Source organism: Muscardinus avellanarius (genome assembly GCF_963383645.1).
Source record: "Muscardinus avellanarius genome assembly, chromosome: X".
NCBI classification, from domain to species: Eukaryota; Metazoa; Chordata; class Mammalia; order Rodentia; family Gliridae; genus Muscardinus; species Muscardinus avellanarius.
In genome coordinates this window covers 49,101,614-49,120,851 of record NC_137792.1, presented here as the reverse complement: position 1 = coordinate 49,120,851, position 19,238 = coordinate 49,101,614, and the positions used below count along the sequence as shown (strand labels likewise).

Sequence of the window (19,238 nt, the reverse complement as noted above, 5' to 3'; positions counted from 1 at the left end):
ACTGAACTTCCCCAGAGAGGATAACTATTTTTTATGAAATGATATTCTGATATGCAGCTTAAAATCAATATGAAATTGCTTCAAAGGTTTATGTTGAGTAAGTAAAATTGTTAAAGGAAATAAAAATGGTTTTGGACATTGTTTTCATCATTGCTTATTTTTTTTCCCCAACTTTGTTTAAAACATGGAAAGGCTCTCCAGCCCCACCACTCCACCACCTTGGCCACTCAGCACTCAGCTCCTTGGCATGATTAAGCACTGAGAGCCCCAGGAGAAGACACCATCATAGCCCCCTCTTACATCCTGGCCTTCTGGAGATGCTTACTTCTGTTCTTCTCAGCTGCGCTACTGCTGGGCTCTCTGTGAGGATGGTGTACAGTGAAGCTGGTCCGGAGTTATCCGGATTTCCAGCCAGAGTTGAGCAGTGTGAGCTTCAAATTCACTGTGGCAAGTTCACTAAGATGTGGACCATGTTTCCTTCTTTCTTTCTTTCTTTCTTTCTTTCTTTCTTTCTTTCTTTCTTTCTTTCTTTCTTTCTTTCCTTTTTTTTTTAGGTCTGAGGATGGAACCCAGGGAATTCGACCTCCAAGCTATACCCCCTGCCCTATTTTTTATTCTTTTTTTATTTTGAAACAGGGTCTCACTGAGTTGCAGAGGGCCTCACTAAGTAGCTGAGGCTGTCTGTGAACTGCAATTCTCCCATCTCAGCCTACCGAATGCTGGGATTACAAGTGTGCGTCACCAAGCTGGGTTCCACAGGCTGCTTTCTTGGAAATAGATGTATATCAGTGTCAGGCAACAGCTGCTATCAACAATGTATCAGCAACACTTACAGTTTTTTACTGAAACAAAGAATTTATCAATATCAAGGAGCAGATGTTGGGGGGGGTAGAGGAAAAATGATACTGGAAGCAATGATTCCAAAAGGCTATATAGATTTAATGCCTTCTATTAACAAGGCTGTTGTGAATGTCCATTTTTTTCTACCACATCAAATTTAATCAGTACAGACCAACACAGTCAATCAAGTAATTCTTTTATTCTTTTTTTTTTGGTACTGGGGGTGGAACCCAGAGGCTTTCTACCTCCGGGCTATACTCCCACCCCTATTTTATATTTTTATTTGGAAACAGGGTCTCACTAAGTTGCTGTGAGGCTGGCTTCGAACCTAAGTGATCCTCCTGTCTCAGCCTCCCAAGCGCGGGTATTATAAGTGTGCACCACCACGCCCGGCTTCAAGTAATTCTTAATATGGACAAATGGGAGAGAAAGAAGAAATATATATGAACATAAGTAAACAGGGGAACTAGATACATTTTAGCGAGGAATGTCAGGTGGTGGTTCTGGATGAAACAGTGTGCTGTAGCTAATTTCCACAGCTGTGTGCTGAGACTGAACCTATGAGCTTCCAGACCATCCTGCTCTTGTGCTGGGGGACTGGCCAGACACTGCTGTAGGGGTTGCACTTGAAATATTTATGCCAGCTGTTTGCTGATTCATCTGTGAGAGGCTCCACTGGGGCTTTTGAGTGCACAGCAGGCCGAACTTACTCCGCAATGCTCCCATCTGTCCCACGAATCCTCCCTGGGGGCTAACAACATTCTGAGGAAGTGACATCACCCCAGTCTGTGCATTTCCCATGCACCCATTGGGCATGGGCATGCCCACCATCATGCTTGTATTCTGTCCCATCACATTTCCCATGAGGCCGGGCGCTTCAGGCATGCCCATCAATGGAAAACCTTGAAAGGCAGTAAGTAGGTACTTGTGAGGTAAATGGTAAATTTGTGGGTCCCATAAACACACCAAGAGTGCTTTGCTGTTGAATGGTTCCTGTGCCATGCAGAGATCAGATGGAGTCTTTGGAGAGTTGTTTCTTTGCTGCTTCTTCTGATTTTGTAGTTTGTTCAGTGAATAGATCCATATTCCCCAGATGTTACTGTAGATAGGGTGGCAGCTGCTGGTACAGATGATGTCCCCTGAGCTGGGAGCATAATATTTGCTGGGTAAAGGATTAGAAATCATTGGTTCAAAGATGTCCAGATCAGCATACAGGACTGGTACTGTGGCTGTATTTCCATTGGTCACTGGAGCTTCAGGAGGACTGTCAAGTCCTAGCTCTGCATTCTTTTTTTTTTTTTTTTTTTTTTTTTTTTTTAGTGCTGGTGCTTTTTTTTTGGCTCCAATTGTTGACCTTTCTTCTGCAGCTTTTCAGTAGTAAGTGGTTTTCCAGGCTTTCCTGGCTCTTTTTCTTTTCCTTCTTTTTTCCCTTTCTTTATTTGTAATAGCTATAGCATTTTTATCATAATATTTCTTCTTTTCATATTTATCTCTGATAAAAATTCTACTGCTTGATCTGTCTGTGGTCTCCGAAAGTTCTCTGGGAGATTGGCTTCATAGAGTAGTCATACTTTAGTTATTTCCCGTATCTTGCATGCACAGTATCTGTTCTGGTGTCCATTGGTCTAGGTTAACTGACTTGACCCTGAATATCCGAACCCCAAGATTTCTATGAATTCCAGCACATCTGATGCAAATAAATACATCAATATTCCAGGAAGCCCATCGGGGACCTGTGGCCTTGCAGTCAGCAGCGCAGTACTTGTCCTCCTCCTTCAGCAGTTTGGACAGGATGAGCTGGTGCTTCTTCGGATTCTGAGCCTTCTCCCAGCAGGAGCCCCATCTCTGGAGCTGGGCTCAGAGCCCTGGCTGAGGCAACAGGGGCCTGGAGAGGAGGAGCTGCAATGGCGGGCCTACAGGTCCTGCCTCCTGGCCCCGCCTGCCCTCAAGCTGTGAATGTCTTAAAGAAAGCAAAGGAAAGCCGGGCATGGTGGTGGCGCACGCCTGTAATCCCCGCGCTTGGGAGGCAGAGACAGGAGGACCGCACAGTTTCTAAGCCAGCTGCACGCGCTGGCTTAGGAGACCCTGTTTCCAAATAAAAATGTAAAAATAGGTCTGGGAGTGTAGCCCGGAGGTAGAAGGGCTTCCAGGAACCCCAGTACCACCAAAAAAAAAAAAAAAAAAAAAAAAGCAAAGGAAGTGCTTTTGACAACTATTTACAAAAAGAAGTTTTTTGGAATCTAACTGTGATAAACAGATACATATTATTTGTGGCATTCATTCAAACTGTTAAGCTTTATTCCATGAATTTCAAGGGCCAAATAATGGTCAATGTCCTAAATATGTAACGATTTTTATCATCCTGCCACAGTCTATGGATTGTGAAGAGGCAGAAAAAAGTGAACCAACTCAAGCTCTAACCTCAGAGAGTGTATTAAAGAAGATGGCATCATTCCATCTTATTAAGTTTTAGAATGTTAACAGTGTAACTGTATTTGTTCAGTCTAACCAAGGTGAAGAGAAAAACAAGAATTTCCTATTGGAACTCCAGGCAACAAATATGAATGGCTTCAAATGCGCAGCTGGCAGAAAGGGAGGAAGCCACTAGGGTACAGAAGACGTTGGAAGATGTATTGCAATCAGATTTGCAACTTTTGGATAATTACTTAATTCTCTCTAGAGAGTGTTGATATTTTATTCATTGTTATACCAGTAAATCTTTGCTTTTGTTCAGATGGTATCACTAGTCTTTCTGCTGTAATTTTGATACATGTAATTTTAAATAAAAGTCACTACTTTGCTAAACTTAAACTTTGTCATTCTACATAAGTATTTTTCCTCCCTTTATTGAAAATTAGCCAGCTTCTGATCTTAGAAGAGACTTAACTGTCTCATAGCATATTGATCAAAATTGATGGGGACTGAACCTGTATTGATTGTTCATAAGAACTGTATTAACTGCTAATAAGAACAAGATTTCATATTGAGGCAGAACAATAAAATCCTGTTCTCTGCCTCTAAGCTATCAGCCAAGAGCTGCAGCCAGGATTGACCTTGGTCAGCTAAAAGTTGGCTGTTAGCCTAGCTGAACATTGAATGTTAAAACACAAACATCTAAACTTAGTAAAAGAATTATATAGATTCTCACGATAGTTTAGACTAAATTTAGAAGAGGAGAAAGTAAGCGATATTAACCCAATATTAATTACTGATAACACAAAATAGTTATAGCCCCAAACCTCCATACTTTAAATGACTATAAAAAAGTTTTTTTTTTTTTAAGCCGGGCGTGGTGGCACATGCTTGTAATACCCACGCTTGGGAGGCTGAGATAGGAGGATTGCACAGTTTCGAAGCCAGCCTCAGCTACTTAGTGAGGCTCTCAGCAACTTAATGAGACCCTATTTCCAAATAAAAATATAAAATAGGGCTGGGAGTATAACCCAGAGGTAGAAAGCCTCTGGATTTCACCCCCAGTACCACCAAAAAAAAAGTCTTTTTTATTATAAAACAAGTTTTTAACATAATAAGTAACTACTAGCAGAAACAGGAAAAAGTTGAGAACTCACCAAGGACAGAGGTGCACACTACATGCTTTTTTTTTTTGCTGGTCTGGGGATGGAACCCAGGGGCATTTGACCTCGGAGCTACAGCTCCTGCCCTAATTTTTATTATTTATTTTTTGAAACCGGGTCTCACTGAGTTGCAGAGGGCCTCACTAAGTAGCTGAGGCTGTCCGTGAACTGCGATCCTCCGGGTCTCAGCCTCCCGAATGCTGGGATTACAAGCGTGCGCCACCACGCCCGGCTAATACACGCTTTTAAGTAAGCGTAAAAACAAAACACAAAGTGGGCATATACCATGTAGCCTCTGACCTTGCTAACTAAGTAAAACCTTTTTATCAGTGATGTCATACCTGTCTGTCCCTGTGAGGATGAACAAAATAGGCTAACAGAAAAGGCTTACACAGGAGAGATAACTGGCAGGGTTTCACCTGCATTTGATGGGAAAAGAGGTCTACTGGGCTAAGCAGGATGGGAGAAAAGAGATAATGAATTCTTATAAAAATATGTGTTGAGAGATTTCAGTGTCTTATTTTCAGGGCACTCTACTGTGTCCCTCTGATGTAGTGCTTTGATTGTTCTGTCCCTTATTTCTACCACTGTAATAATGAAACTTTGCTTAAGCTTGCAGCAGTGTAGTTCTGGTTATTTTTTCTAAACTAGCTAAGAACAAGAACCCAGGGTGAAAGCCCAAACCATTACAGAAGCTAGTTTCTCTCTCAAGAGAAGAAAAACTGTCATAGGGAATTAATAAATATAATAAGCACATATATACACAGAGCAAACTGTACATGGAATAGCTAACCATATTCAAATGATTACTGACTCCTACTTTATTTACTACTACTTTTACTACTTTTACTTACTACTTTTATTTGAAGCTGGGCTTGGTGGCTCATGTCTATAATCACAGTACTTGGAAAGCTGAGACAGAAGAATCACAGGTTTGAGGACAGCCTCAGCAAGTAGTGAGATTCTTACCAACCTAGCAAGACACTGTTTTTCAAATAAAAAATAAAAAATAGGGCTGGGTTGTAGCTTGGAGGTAGAATGCCCCTGGGTTCAATCCCCAGTACCAAAACAAAACAAAACGACATTTGAGTAGAAATAACTCAAATTGAGTAAGGTTAGAAGAAATAAAATATTAGGTAGTGAGGAGGTAGAAAGGAAATAGGCAGATAGGGAAAAGGCCTAGGTAGAAAAAGTTAATTTCCTGAGTCTCCTGAGGGGCGAAAAATGCCTGAAATTCCAAAGGCTCAGGAGATAAGGCCAGAGCTTCACAAAGCCATCCTGAATTTCCTAATCAACAAACTCTTCACTCTCCGTACACAAGAATCGCCGGGGTTTTCTCTCAAGAAACCCCCGTTTCAGTAGGAAGGAGGCAAATTGGGAAGGAAAGGAAAATTTAGTTTTAAAATTTAAAATTTGCCGGGCGTGGTGGCGCAAGCTTGTAATCCCAGCATTTGGGAGGCTGAGACCAGAGGATCATGGTTTGCAGCCAGCCTCAGCTACTTAGTGAGGCCCTCTGCAACTCAGTGAGACCCGGTTTCAAACTAAACAAACAAAAAAATTGGGCACGGGGTGTAGCTCGGAGGTCAAATATTCCTGGGTTCCATCCCCACACCTGCAAAAAAAAAACCAAAAAAAAAAACAAACTCTAAAAACTTAGCTGGGGCCAGTTGTGGTGGCGCACGCTTGTAATCCCCGCGCTTGGGAGGCAGAGACAGGAGGATCACGCAGGTTCGAAGCCAGCCATGCTGGCTTAAGAGACCCTGTTTCCAAATAAAATCGTATAAAAATAGGTCTGGGAGTGCAGCCCGGAGGTAGAAGGGTTTCCAGGAACCCCTGTACCATCAAAAATAAAAAAAATAAATAAATAAATCTAAAAACTTCATAATCCTTAGTTTTACTTTACAGAGCTTTCCCACTCTTAGACAAAAGCCCTGAATGAGCCATACTTTTAATCATAATGGCCTACTTTTATACTTGAAATTCCTGAGAAGATTAGGTTTCAAAAAAAGGTTTCATCTTTTGTCAAAAGCTCCTCTCCCATCTGCTTGCTTGGATTCCCTGGGAGGAAGACCCCAGAGGAAGTCACACATTTGCCCTGTACCAGGATTAATGCCTCTACTTCCTGGGATTCTTATCTCAAGGGAATTTTCACCTTTTGTCAGCCTGAAAATTCAAAGGAAGAAGATCCAACATCCCATTTTGCCATTTGCCCCTAGCCACCCCTCTCTCTAGGTGCCCTGTATAAAAAAGGATTGTAAAAATACTGAGACTGCTCTCACATCTTGTACTCTCTTGGCAAAATTATAAATACCAGAAATAAATAGCTTCAATGAGACTTAACTACTCATTCTCAACTGGGAATGGATAAGTTACTTCATTTTTTTTTTTTTTTTTTTTTGGTCAGGTCTGGAGATGGAATCCACGGGCATTCGACCTCCAAGCTACACCCCCTACCCTATTTTTTATTCTTTATTTTAAAACTGGGTCTCACTGAGTTGCAGAGGGCCTCACTAAGTAGCTGAGGCTGTCCGCAAACCTCGATCCTCCAGGTCTCAGCCTCTCGAATGCTGGAATTACAAGCGTGTGCCACCACGCCCAGCTCAGAACAGGCATTTAAAAAGTTAAAATGAGCAGGGCGTGGTGGCACATGCTAGTAATCCCTGCGTTTGGGAGGCGGAGACAGGAGGATCACGCAGGTTCGAAGGTTCGAAGTCAGCCTCTCTGGTTTAAGAGACCCTGTTTCCAAATAAAAGATATAAAATAGGTCTGGGAGTGTAGCCCGGAGGTAGAAGGGCTCAACCCCAGTACCACCAAAAAAAAAAAAAAACAGTACCGCAAAATAAATAAATAAATAAATAAATAAAAGTTAAAATGGGCTGCTTCCTGTCATGGATAACATGATAACTTTTGTGCGTTCTTGGCTTCCATGGCGAAAAAATTTTAACACAGATAAAGGCAGAGGTTTTAATTAAAGTAAAGTAAGAATACATGTTCAGGGAAAACAAAGACCATCCCAAAAGAGTACTAAGCAGCCCAGGGAGAGAGAAAAAGAGTTGCAAGAACTGCAAAAGCTGCCCCAGAGTCGCCCCTAAATAGTCCCAAATGGCCCCAAAATGGCCGAAAATATGGCTCAAATTGGGCAAAAAATGGATCAAAATGACTCCAAATGGCCCAGAAAAATGGCTCAGAGTTCTTTTGAGCTCTACTCCTTATAGTATATGAGCCTTGTTGAGAGGGGGTAGTCAGGGGCACATGGGATGGCAGCCATCTTTCTTTGAATCTCTCTGGTTGCCAGGCGTGGTGGCGCACGCTTGTAATCCCCGCGCTTGGGAGGCAGAGACAGGAGGATCGCGCAGGTTCGAAGCCAGCCGCGCGCGCTGGCGTAGGAGACCCTGTTTCCAAAATGAAAATGTAAAAATAGGTCTGGGAGTGTAGCCCGGAGGTAGAAGGGCTTCCAGGAACCCCAGTACCACAAAAAAAAAAAAATGAATCTCTCTGGTTCACAAAAGGTAAGAATTCCTTTGGGGCCATGACTCCAGAGGAGACAGAAAGTCAGGGCTGTTGGGTGCAGGGCACTTTTAACAAAACGTGTGACTTTTTGGAGGATATTTCTGGAGGCTAGGGGAATGTTGACAAAAGGTGAAGCTTAGGTTTAATCATCTTAGGAATTTCCTGAACCTGCCCAATTTGATTTAAAATATGGGCCTGGCGTTGTGAAGAATAACTAAGTTCTGTTAAACTAAAGGTTTCAGATTTTAAAAACTTATCTTCTTTCCCTTCCCAATGCATCTCCTTCCTTTCTATATAAAATTTTATTTTATTCTACCTTATTACTTCTTACTCTTCTCAGCCTGTTATTTGGACTTCTTTTGTCCTAAGCCTGCTGAGTCAGCATAGCATTGAAGATAAGATGAAGGCCAACACTAAGAAAATCACACACTTTAAAACTTAGAAGGCCACAGCCTGGGAAAAGCTGAAAAAAAGAAACAAAACACAATTATCCTTTCATGTAGATGCTGACAAATTGCAGCTATTGGTCTGGGAATTTAGCAGCCCAGATAAAAAAGACCATCTAGAATAAAACCTATTTAAGATCCATGGGCCCATGGGGGTGGCAGCACTCTGCTTCATTGTGGAGGTGGGATGCTTCTCTCTCTCTCTCTCTCCCTCTCTTCTCTCTCTCTCTCTCTCTCTCTCTCTCTCTCTCTCTCTCTCTCTCCCACTCCTCCCCCTACTTACATCTCTTTGAAACACATCACTGTTATTCTTCCTTTTATAATAAATTTTTCTTTACTCTGTACTAAATTCCAACTGATTGTCCTGGCTCTTTATTTCCTGGCCCATGATATCTATCTGGGCTAAGGAAAATAACTCATGGTGGCCACTGAAACCTAACATTGCCTAAAATAGTTAGTCTACACATCCATTTTCATGTCAAAATTTTAATCCCTTCTGGATAAAGTTGAAATTTTGCCAGACTTTTTGTTATTTTTATTAATTGAGAAACATTTAATTCAGACTGTGCAGAAAAATATAGTAAAAGTTCATGAAACAATAGGAATTGTCAGTGATCGAGTATTTATTATTAAAACCATTGAAACCCCGGGCGTGGTGGTGCACGCTTGTAATCCCCACACTTGGGAGGCAGAGATAGGAGGATTGCGCAGGTTCGAAGCCAGCCACACTGGCTTAAGAGACCCTGTTTCCAAATTAAAAAAATATAAAAAAATAGGTCTGGGAGTGTAGCCCAGAGGTAGAAGGGCTCCCAGGAACCCCCAGTACCACCAAAAATAAAAAATAAATAAAAATAAATAAAAAAATAAAACTGATAAGTAAAATAAAAAATTAAATGCGAGTAAAATAAAAATAAGTGAGTACGGCGGAGTGTGAAAAACACGAGAGAGGTCCGGTACACATGGCAAGTAAAGTTTTAATGGCACGGCTCTCCCGGGGATCAGGGCGAGGCACCGTGGGGCCCGCGCGCCTGTCCGAAGCTAGAGGACGTGGGCTCTCCTTTTAAAGGCATGCATCTCGCGAGATGAGGGTTTACTCGCGGGAACGCCCAATTCTCGCAGGGGTTTCAGCCCCTCCCTTGCCCTGCAGAGGTCATGTGACACAAAGTCACATGAGTGCAGGACCCAACTTAACATTCCGGCCTTTTGATGGTAGGGATAATGGATGACGATTGGACCCTCTAGCTTCTTCCTGCTGTCAAGGGGCGTCGTCAGGGGCCCCAGGCCGGGAGGAGTCGGGAGTTCAGTCCCCCAGAAGGGGGTGCAGGTGGGTGCATAGCTGCAGTGCGAATTGGAGGTTACCCTGGACAGCTTAGTGATGTGCGCTTGAGGAGGCTTGAACAGGCAAGGGCTATTAAAGAAAAAAACAAATCATGAGATTGAGCAGGCGACCAAAAAGGAGACTGGCTTACTCAGTACCTGGAGAGCTACCCTGAGCTGGCAAAGAGGATGGAGGTTGAGGGATCCAGGAGCCATCAGTCTTCAGCCAGGCTGAGGAGGGCCAGCGGCGGGGCCTGGTCTGGAAAGGTGCTCCCCCTGTGTTGAGGCACCTGGGGCTCACCCTTTTCCAAGGGCACTGTTCCAGTGGCCCTCCTGGCCACACGCTGAGCAGTCTGATTGGTAGGCGTGGCTTTACCCCACTTCAGGCAGGCTCCTGGAGGTAGTTGTTGTTGCAGTCCTCCACACCTAGGTGGCGCTCCAGAGGGCTGAGCCGCCACCGCCAGCCGAAGGGCAGCTACCAGGGATCCGCTTTTTGGCAAAGTCGGAGTGTATGCTCCATCTCCGCCTGTTTCTCTCTTGAATTAAAACTTAGATGCCATGTTAAGGTTCTGTCAGCTGTGACGGACCTATACTCACAAAGAGCGCGTCCCGGGGCTGGTGTCCGGCAAGAATGGCAACGCAGACTCCCCATGGGCAGAGGGTGTCGCCCCAGCCCCGGCCCGGCGTTTCCCACAGCACCTAGGGCGCGCCCGAGCGGGCCGCCCAGCAAAATTGCAGTCTGGTGCGGGCCAAGATGGCGACTGTGACATCACCAGGCAGCGACTATGCGCCATCACAAAATTGCAGCTGGCGGGAAAATAAATGGAAGCTGATGGGGGAGAGCATTTGGAGGGATACCAGACCACTTAGAAAAGTTCCTAACTGTTCCTGGGTCACCGCAACCTATTTCCCAACTCGTATCAAGGCAGACAGGCTCTCAGGGCATCTGCTAGTATAAAGGTTCGACTCCCCATAATTGGTTCGCGGGCGGAAATGAAGAACAGGAAATGGGCGTCCCCGATTTCCCTGCTCAATCGTTCGGAAACGGAGGTTAAGAGATAGGGAAGAACGTCTTCATTCCTTCTCAAAACCGGAGGATGACCTGGTCATCCGCAGCGTGGTCCCAGTGGACCATGGGACAATGGGTCACCAAGCGCTTGGATTTTAAGGTCCCAGTGGACCGGAAGACCCAAGTCCGGAACCCGCTAACCAAGGGAAGGAGGCAGTTTACCGGAGTATAGTGATGTCGGCCAGCGCTGGCTGTGACAGAAGCGCTGAGAAGCTGCTGGGGGCGCGGTGGAGCCAGGGCGCGCGGATGCCGGTGGCTGGTGTGGACGGCACTGGCGGCTGGCGCAGGTGGGATCAGTGGGGGTGCGCAGGCGGCATGGCTTGCCGGGCCCGCGGCGTGGAGACAAAATGGCTTCCAGGCACACGCCAGACGCTGAGGCTGGGCCCCGAGGAGCACCGCCAGTGAGCCTGGCTCGGGGCGGGTGGGGCAAACCGGCCAGAGGTCCCGGCGGTGACCGGAGAACCAAGCTGGAACGGTGCTTTAGGAGGTACAAGCGGCAGGCAGAGGTCCTGGCCCGCGCAGGCGGTTGGCAGGCAGAGCAAGTGCCAAGCTGCCTGGCTCGGGCCAGAAAGATGGCCGCCAACTCCTAGGATTGGTTAGGAGTGGAAAGTGGGAGGGATTAAAGATTGTGAGGCCTCCAATGAGGCCATGAGGTGGGAGGGGTTAAGGATGGCGAGGCCTCCAGTGAGGCCATGAGGTGGGAGGGGTTAAGGATGGCGAGGCCTCCAGTGAGGCCATGAGGTAGGAGGGGTTAAAGATGGCAAGGCCTCCAGTGAGGCCATGAGGGAGGGGTTAAGGATGACGAGGCCTCCAGTGAGGCCATGAGGTGGGAGGGGTTAAAGATGGCAAGGCCTCCAGTGAGGCCATGAGGTGGGAGGGGTTAAGGATGATGAGGCCTCCAGTGAGGCTATGAGGTGGGAGGGGTTAAGGATGGTGAGGCCTCCAGTGAGGCCATGAGGTGGGAGGGGTTAAAGATGGTGGGGCCAAGATGGCGGCCCCCCCAGTGATTCCACGTGTCCAAGATGGCGGGCCAAAGCTGGCGACCCCCCCCCCCAGTAATTCCATGTGGCTGCTTACCGGAATGGCCAGGCCCAGGCAGCAGGGGTGAGCAGGCACAGGGTGAAGGGCGCCAGGGCGCAAGTCCGAGTGGAGGAACCAGCTGGAGCGCAGGCTGGACTTGGCGGGCTGGGGGCTGTTTAGCAGAGTGGCGGCCACCTAGATGGAGGAGGCAGGCGGCCCCGGCAGGCGGGTCTAAGCAACGCCAAGCGCGGAGAAGACATAGGCGCGCGGTGTGGCGCAGTCCGCGGGTGGCGCGGTCCCATTCCAGCGGCGGGCGGCGTGGGCAGGCGGGAACGGCGGTTTTAGGAGGTCCAACGGCAGGCAGAGGTCCTGGCCCGTGCAGGAGGTCAGCAAGTAGAACAGGTGCCAGCATCACCCAAGGAGCCTGGCTCCGGGCGGGTGGAACTAGCAGCCTGGCGGCCGGTGGAGCCTGCACGCCCCGGCGGTGGTGGCCGCGGAAGATGGCCGCCGGCGCTCCGGAAGAGAGCACATGGGCGGGAAAAGATGGCCACTGGCTCTCAGCAGAGCGCGGGGCCGAAAAGATGGCTGCGGGCTCTCAGCAGAGCGCGGGGCTGAAAAGATGGCCGCGAGCTCTCAGCAGAGCTCGTGGCTGGAAGAAGGCCGCCGGCTCTCCCGGAGAGCGCGGGGCTGAAAAGATGGCTTACGGTCCGGGCAGGCACGGGGCAGCAGCGGCGGCAGTGGTGGGAGCAACGCCTGCAAGCGGAGCGCTGGTGTGGGACCTCACAGTCGAGCTGCTGGCGGGTCGGAGAGTCCGGGGCTCAAAAAGAGTAAAAATAAAAAGAGAAAACAGAAAGAAAAAAAAAGGAAAAAAAAATGGGGAGGGACCCAAGAGTTCTCCCGGTTCGGCACCAAATGATAAGTAAAATAAAAAATTAAATGCGAGTAAAATAAAAATAATGTGCGTACGGCGGAGTGTGAAAAACACGAGAGAGGTCCGGTACACGTGGCATGTAAAGTTTTAATGGCACGGCTCTCCCGGGGATCAGGGCGAGGCACCGTGGGGCCCGCGCGCCTGTCCGAAGCTAGAGGACGTGGGCTCTCCTTTTAAAGGCATGCATCTCGCGAGATGAGGGTTTACTCGCGGGAACGCCCAATTCTCGCAGGGGTTTCAGCCCCTCCCTTGCCCTGCAGAGGTCATGTGACACAAAGTCACATGAGTGCAGGACCCAACTTAACAAAAACCACCGAAACATGCAATATAAATATACAGAGAATATGATTTAAGGTTGAAAATGAGTGGGCCAAATGCATAAGTTTAAAAGATCTTTCATGCTGGGCCTGGTGTCATACCATTGTAATCCCAAGACTTGGGAGTCTGAGACAGAAGAATCCAGTTTCATGGACAGCCTTAGCTACTTAGTGAGGCCCTCTGCAACTTAGTGAGACCCCATTTCAAAATAAAGAATACAAATCGGGCCATGGTATGTGTAGCTTGGAAGTTGAATGCCCCTGAGTTCAATACCCAATACCACACACAAAAAAAGATCTTTCACAAAAGGATTGCTAAACAAAAACATTTGTTCTTTACTACTTTGTCTTTAGTTGTAAAATTGTAATCTAAAAAGTATCAGTAAATTTAACTTTTAAGTTTCCAAGTATTATTTAAGACCATGTTTTTTTTATAAATATGGTAGATACTGTTTACTCTTGAGAGGTCAGTGTGTTTATACATAATTATGAAAAATTGTGTGGAAGGTTTTGTTTTGTGTTTTTTGTGTTTTTTTTTTTTTTTTTTTTTTTGGTGGTACAGAGGCTTTCTACCTCTGGGCTATACTCCCAGACCTATTTTCTATTTTATTTGGAAACAGGGTCTCACTAAGTTGCTCAGAGCCTCATTAAGTAGCTGAGGCTGGCTTTGAACCTGTGTGATCCTCCTGTCTCAGCCTTCCAAGTACTGGGATTACAAGTGTGTGCCACCACGCCCGGCTTTGTATGGAAGTATTTTTTTTTTGTGGGTCTGGGGGTGGAACCCAGGGGCATTCAACCTCCAAGCTACACCCCCTGCCCTATTTTTTATTGTTTATTTTGAAACCTGGTCTCACTGAGTTGCAGAGGGCCTCACTAGGTAGCTGAGGCTGTCCTCTGGTCTCAGCCTCCCAAATGCTGGAATTACAAGCGTGTGCCACTACGCCCAGCTGTGTGGAAGTTTTAATGTTGAGGTGGTCACGTTCTGAAACCCAAGTGTCATTAGTTAATGCTTGGTTCATTTGTATATGAGCACGATAACTGGTCTGTGGTGATGTCTATGTTTTATGTATTTCACAATTTTATTGCCTTGGATCAAATGGAAGAAGAAAGGAAAAAAGAAAATTTTACAACCCTACCCCCAAATAAAATAAAACATAGAAAGGAGGCTTGTTCTCTGAATTTGTTTAGGTATATGAAGCATGAGGGAACACTACAGGTGGAAATGAAAGATTAAGGACAGATATCAAAATGTGCAGCTGGGGCACTCTGACTAAACCACTTAATATTATCACTCTAAATTAGTTACCTCAAGGAAGAAAAAGTAAAGGTTCAAAAATAATTTCTTCGCTGAGTGGCACAGAATTAAATTTAATTGGGAAAATAAATATAAATCATAAGTCAGCCGGACGTGGTGGCACACGATTGTAATCCCCGCACTTGGGAGGCTGAGACAGGAGGATCGCACAGGTACAAAGCCAGCCTCAGCTACTTAGTGAGGCTCTCAGCAACTTAGTGAGACCCTATTTCCAAATAAAATATAAAATGGGTCTGGGAGTATATCCTGGAAGTAGAAAGCCTCTGTACCACACACCAAAAAAATCATAAGTCAAAATCTGGTTGTAACTAAGGAAATATTTAAATATGTTCATCTGTTTTGTTTTCTTCTTTTAATTTTTTATACTCTTTTCAAGTATACACTTATTATTTGTATAGACTCTTAAAGTTTTGAATTTTATGACATTCCTTCACCAAAAAAATCACTCAATGAAATGCTCAATGAAATGAAAGCTAGTAGAATGTTTCAAAGGAAGAAGAATGGGACAGTTCCTAAATTAGAAGTAGTAAAGAACAAAATATTCAAATCCTGATTGATGTGTCTCTGCACTTTAGACAAACACCTTCTACTTTAGCTGGTGTATTACTAGGTTTGAATTCCTATCCTTTGACACCATTTCCAACTGCCAAGTACTTCTCATAGTAGTTCAAAGTCATTCCATTCCACAGGTTAGATTACCGTTGTATTCTTCAGCAGGAACTAGTCTTTCCAAGAAACTTTTCCCATAGCCATGGGTTCTTGTCCTGAACTAGGATAAATATACACTAGTCCAAACTCTTGCTGAAAACTTAAATGAGTTAATTATTACAAAGATAGAAATACAGGAAACAGTTTACAGCATATAATATCCCAGGATAGTATAGGAGGTGGCCTGAAATGAAGTCACCGGAGTTCAAAATATAAAACAGCTTTTATAGATACATAGTCCCCCATCTTTCTCTACCATGTAATCCTATGACCTAGGTGTAAGTCTGCCCCACAACTCTCTGCAGGCCTCTTTTGTTATACTTATGGGGATTTCAGGTCTGGCAAAAAAAAAAAAAAAAAAAAAAAAAAAAAAAAAAAAAAAACCCTTTCCGCCTAACTGCAGGTGTAAGCCTAGGTTTCTTTGTTAGGACCCAAATGATTCACAAGGTCAAAGGCCCCATGGTATCTGCTCCCCTTTCACAAAGGGCAGTACCCTCCTCCCATACTCTTGGTGAATTCTTAGCTTCTTGCTAGATATCATTTATTATGCAAACCTATTTTTAGAATGTAAAAGTATAGGTCCCAACTCATCTCTCCACTTGCTAATTACTTTTAGTGAGGGCACTTTGCATTATAACAGCTACTTGAGTGCCTGGCAGTAACCAGGCACTAACTGCTTTTCATTTTTATAGAGCTGAACTCCACTTTCTATAAGCTGATTTTTTATATGTATATTAATAACCATAACTTCTTTTTCAAAAATTTTAGGCCATTTCCTAATAGTGGTACACTTTCCAAACACATTTGCATTTTGCAGTGCTGGGAAACTCAGGGCTTTGCACATACTATGCAAGTACTCACCACTGAACTATACACACAGCCCCCAAATACACTGTGACTATCAAGCATTTTTAAACTCCAAGGCTATCAACTTTCTTAAAGAGTATTTTCTGGTGCTCAAATAATTCATGACTGTATGCCATATTTAAATACATTTACTACAGGAATATGTTCATTGAATCAAACTGCTTCCTGTTACTCCATTCCCAAAATAAGGTATTGTGAACTTTGAAATACCTTTCTGGAATTAAAATGCTAAGAAAAACTAAAGTCAAGTCTAATTGACTTCAAGATGTTCTTAGGATGAAAAACAGGCAACAAGAAGATAATCTGTGCAGTCTAGGTGGGTTTACATAGTGAGAAACCAGGCAAAATAAATTTTTATACTCAGCGGTAGGAAATGAGGACGAGGGAGCAATAGAATAAAGTCAGTGGTGGTGGTGACCGTAATATGTGGAGCAGGGCAGCCCTGAAAATACCAACTGAAAGAAGTCAAACTATTCCTTCCACATGCACTAAATCAAATTATAGAGTTTCTTATCGGGCGTGGTGGCGCACGCTTGTAATCCCAGCATTTGGGAGGCTGAGACCAGAGAATCGCGGTTCGCGGCCAGCCTCAGCCACTTAGTGAGGCCCTCTGCAACTTTTGAAACCAGTTTCAAAAATTAAGAATTTCAAAAATTAAGAATAAAAAATAGGGCAGGGGGTGTAGCTTGGAGGTCAAACGCCCCTGGGTTACATCCCCAAACCCGCAACAAAATAAATTAAAAATAAATAAGAGTTTCTCAGGCGTAGTGGTGCATACTTGTAATCCCAGCATTTGGGAGGCTGAAACAGGAGGATCTGGGTTTTTAGACAGCCTAAGCTACTACTTAGTGAGTCCCGTTGCAACTCAGTGAGACCCCGTTTTAAAGTAAAGACTAAAAAATAGGGCTAGGGTGTAGCTTGGAGGTAGAATGCTTCTGGATTCCATCCCTAGTACTGAAAAAAAAAAAAAAAAGACAAAAAGAAGACTCCTTTAAAAAAAAGTTTCTCTAAGAGTAGCGGAGTAGGTATATGAAGGGTTGGAAAGGAAAAAATGTGTGTATCCTGGGAACATAAGATGTTCCCCAGAGTTAAAGGTTTAGACATTTGGGTATAATGAAAGAATTAACTCTACATCTGATTTAGTTACACGCACAGTTTTAAAGTGCTATATTACTGATAGCACTATTAAAATAAAAAAGCTGGAAAAGCAAAGTAGAAATGGAAGCAAAATTATCACCTTTATCATGGAAAATTATATATTGACTTAACTGACAAGAAGTTAATAAGAAATATAGATGCATGGAGAAAAAGCTGGAAACGAAATGTAATTCTCCCCAAAGGGCTAATTCCTAAATATTTTCGAAAGGGGAAGTGCTAGTTATGTTCTTGAAATTAATGAGAGAAATGTATACAAAAGGATCTCAGTTTGGCCATCAACCCAAGCAGGGACCCCTACAGCAAGTGTTGTGGGGAACATGATGCACTTTGCGGTCCGCCCAGGTTCGGGGAGCCATTGTTTAACAGGGATGGGGGCAAAGTGGGGCATTGCTTGGTTTGGCGTCTAGTTGATGCGTTGTCAATCGATGCGTTGACGATCGATGCGTCGACTTAAGGAGTTGACGCATCGATGTAAGGACAGCGGCGCGCGCACGTGCGCACGCACGTGCGCATGCACGCACTCACGTACGGACGTACGCACGCACGGACGTAAGGACGTTTGCACGTGCAGCCGGTACTCAGCGGCACTCTGCGTTGTGCTTTTGCCTCTAAAAGTGGAAATAGACTTTTGTGACCTTGATATACAAATCATGGGAGCAATAAGTAGTCGAATGCTGTGGTTCAGGGGAAGGCGAGCCCCAGAAGAACAAGGTGCCGCCAGAAATGAGGAGGCAGTGGCGGCAGGCGGAGCGGCGGTACGGCAGGAGGAGCGTGAGGAGCCCCAACTCCCCGCCACTCCGCGAGGCCGAAAGCGGAGGAACAACCGTGGAGGACCCCTAGCAAAAACTCCTCGCAGGGAACGTGCCAGGGACAGGTCCAGGTCACTTTATGAGGCGCTCTTCCTGAGAGGTGAAGGTAGTGATATTCAAATCCGGGCACTGGGGGAGGAGTGGAGCCTTCACAGAGTCTATCTGTGCCAGTCAGGGTACTTTGCTAGCATGTTCAGCGGTGCTTGGCGGGAGACAAACATGAATACCATTGAGATACAGATGCCTGACGAGAACATTGATCGTGAGGCTCTGAACGAAGTGTTGGGCTCCTTGTACCATGAAGCCATTGTTATTCATCCTTCTCGAGTCATTGCCATCCTGGCAACTGCCAGCATGTTGCAGTTGGATGATTTAATTCAGCAGTGTGGGGATATCATGAAAGACACTGTTAGTACCCAGACTGTGTGCAACTACTACTATTCTGCTGAGAACTATGGACTAAAGAATATCAAGGCCATTTGCCTCCAGTGGTTGTTAGACAACTTGATGACCCACACCAGTGAGGAGCTATTGCTAGATGTCAATCTAGACCTCATGAAGGAGATCATTGCCTCTTCCGAACTTTTTGTGATGGAGGTGGAGATGGACGTATACAGCATACTAAAAAAGTGGATGTTCCTGCAGCTGCAGCCCACCTGGAGGGGTACAAGAAGATCACTACTGCCCGATGCTAACTTGTGGTTTGCCAATTACAGAAGGGAGTCGGAGGGTACCCCTTTTCTGGAGACGGAGCAAGGCAGAGCCTTCATACCTGTGTTTCAGAAGTTGAGGCTTGCCTACATAATCTGCGACCTTCCTTCAGCGCATATTATTGATCAGGATGCACTGATCCCTGCCACGTGGTTGACTCCAGTATATAAAGAGCAGTGGCTAACACTTCTCCTGGCTGAGCAGACCAGGGAGCTCGGGCCCATGAATGTCTTGGTGTCTGATGTACAGGGCAACAGCATGCGGTGTGGGGGCCAGGTCCGAAGAGATGAGCAATGCACCTGGAAGTGGACAGGCTTTAACTTTGGCTGGGACCTGGTGGTATGCTATGTCAACCGGCGCATTATATTCCGTCGCAGTGCACTAAGAAAATCCTGTGGCCTGGGGGTCAGCTTACTCTGGCAGAGAAAAGTCGCATTCCGCCTCCGTCTGGTCTCCTTAGACAGGGCTGGAAGAGCTGTTTTCAGGAAGGAAACAGAGTATCAGATCCTTTCCCTAAGAAAAGATCAAGAACTAGAGGTAGTGAATTTACAGAACCAAGACTTGATCTTTCCCATATACTTAGCATGTAACTTCCTGTACCTTGCCCCAGAGAGTAGCTCTGCCCAGAGAGGGGGAACCCTGTAA

At 45.4% G+C, this 19,238-nt stretch overlaps 1 protein-coding gene and 1 pseudogene across 2 annotated transcripts in view; one reads left to right on the top strand and one right to left on the bottom strand.

Moving 5' to 3' along the window:
• The window catches only part of LOC308278887 (stromal membrane-associated protein 1-like), a 26,914-nt pseudogene extending 9,189 nt beyond the window's left edge, over window positions 1-17,725 (bottom strand). Inside the window, exons 1-4 of the transcript in view lie at window positions 17,619-17,725; window positions 4,757-4,766; window positions 1,315-2,691; window positions 301-360 (exon numbers count right to left, since the gene is read on the bottom strand). The product of the transcript in view is annotated as a stromal membrane-associated protein 1-like (transcript). The remainder of the gene's footprint in view (window positions 1-300; window positions 361-1,314; window positions 2,692-4,756; window positions 4,767-17,618) is intronic.
• LOC308278886 (germ cell-less protein-like 1) lies at window positions 17,724-19,238 on the top strand (the record flags this gene model as incomplete). The annotated part of the gene is made up of 1 exon (XM_080718882.1): window positions 17,724-19,238. One exon carries the CDS (start codon window positions 17,724-17,726, stop codon window positions 19,236-19,238), a length of 1,515 nt encoding a protein of 504 aa, XP_080575008.1.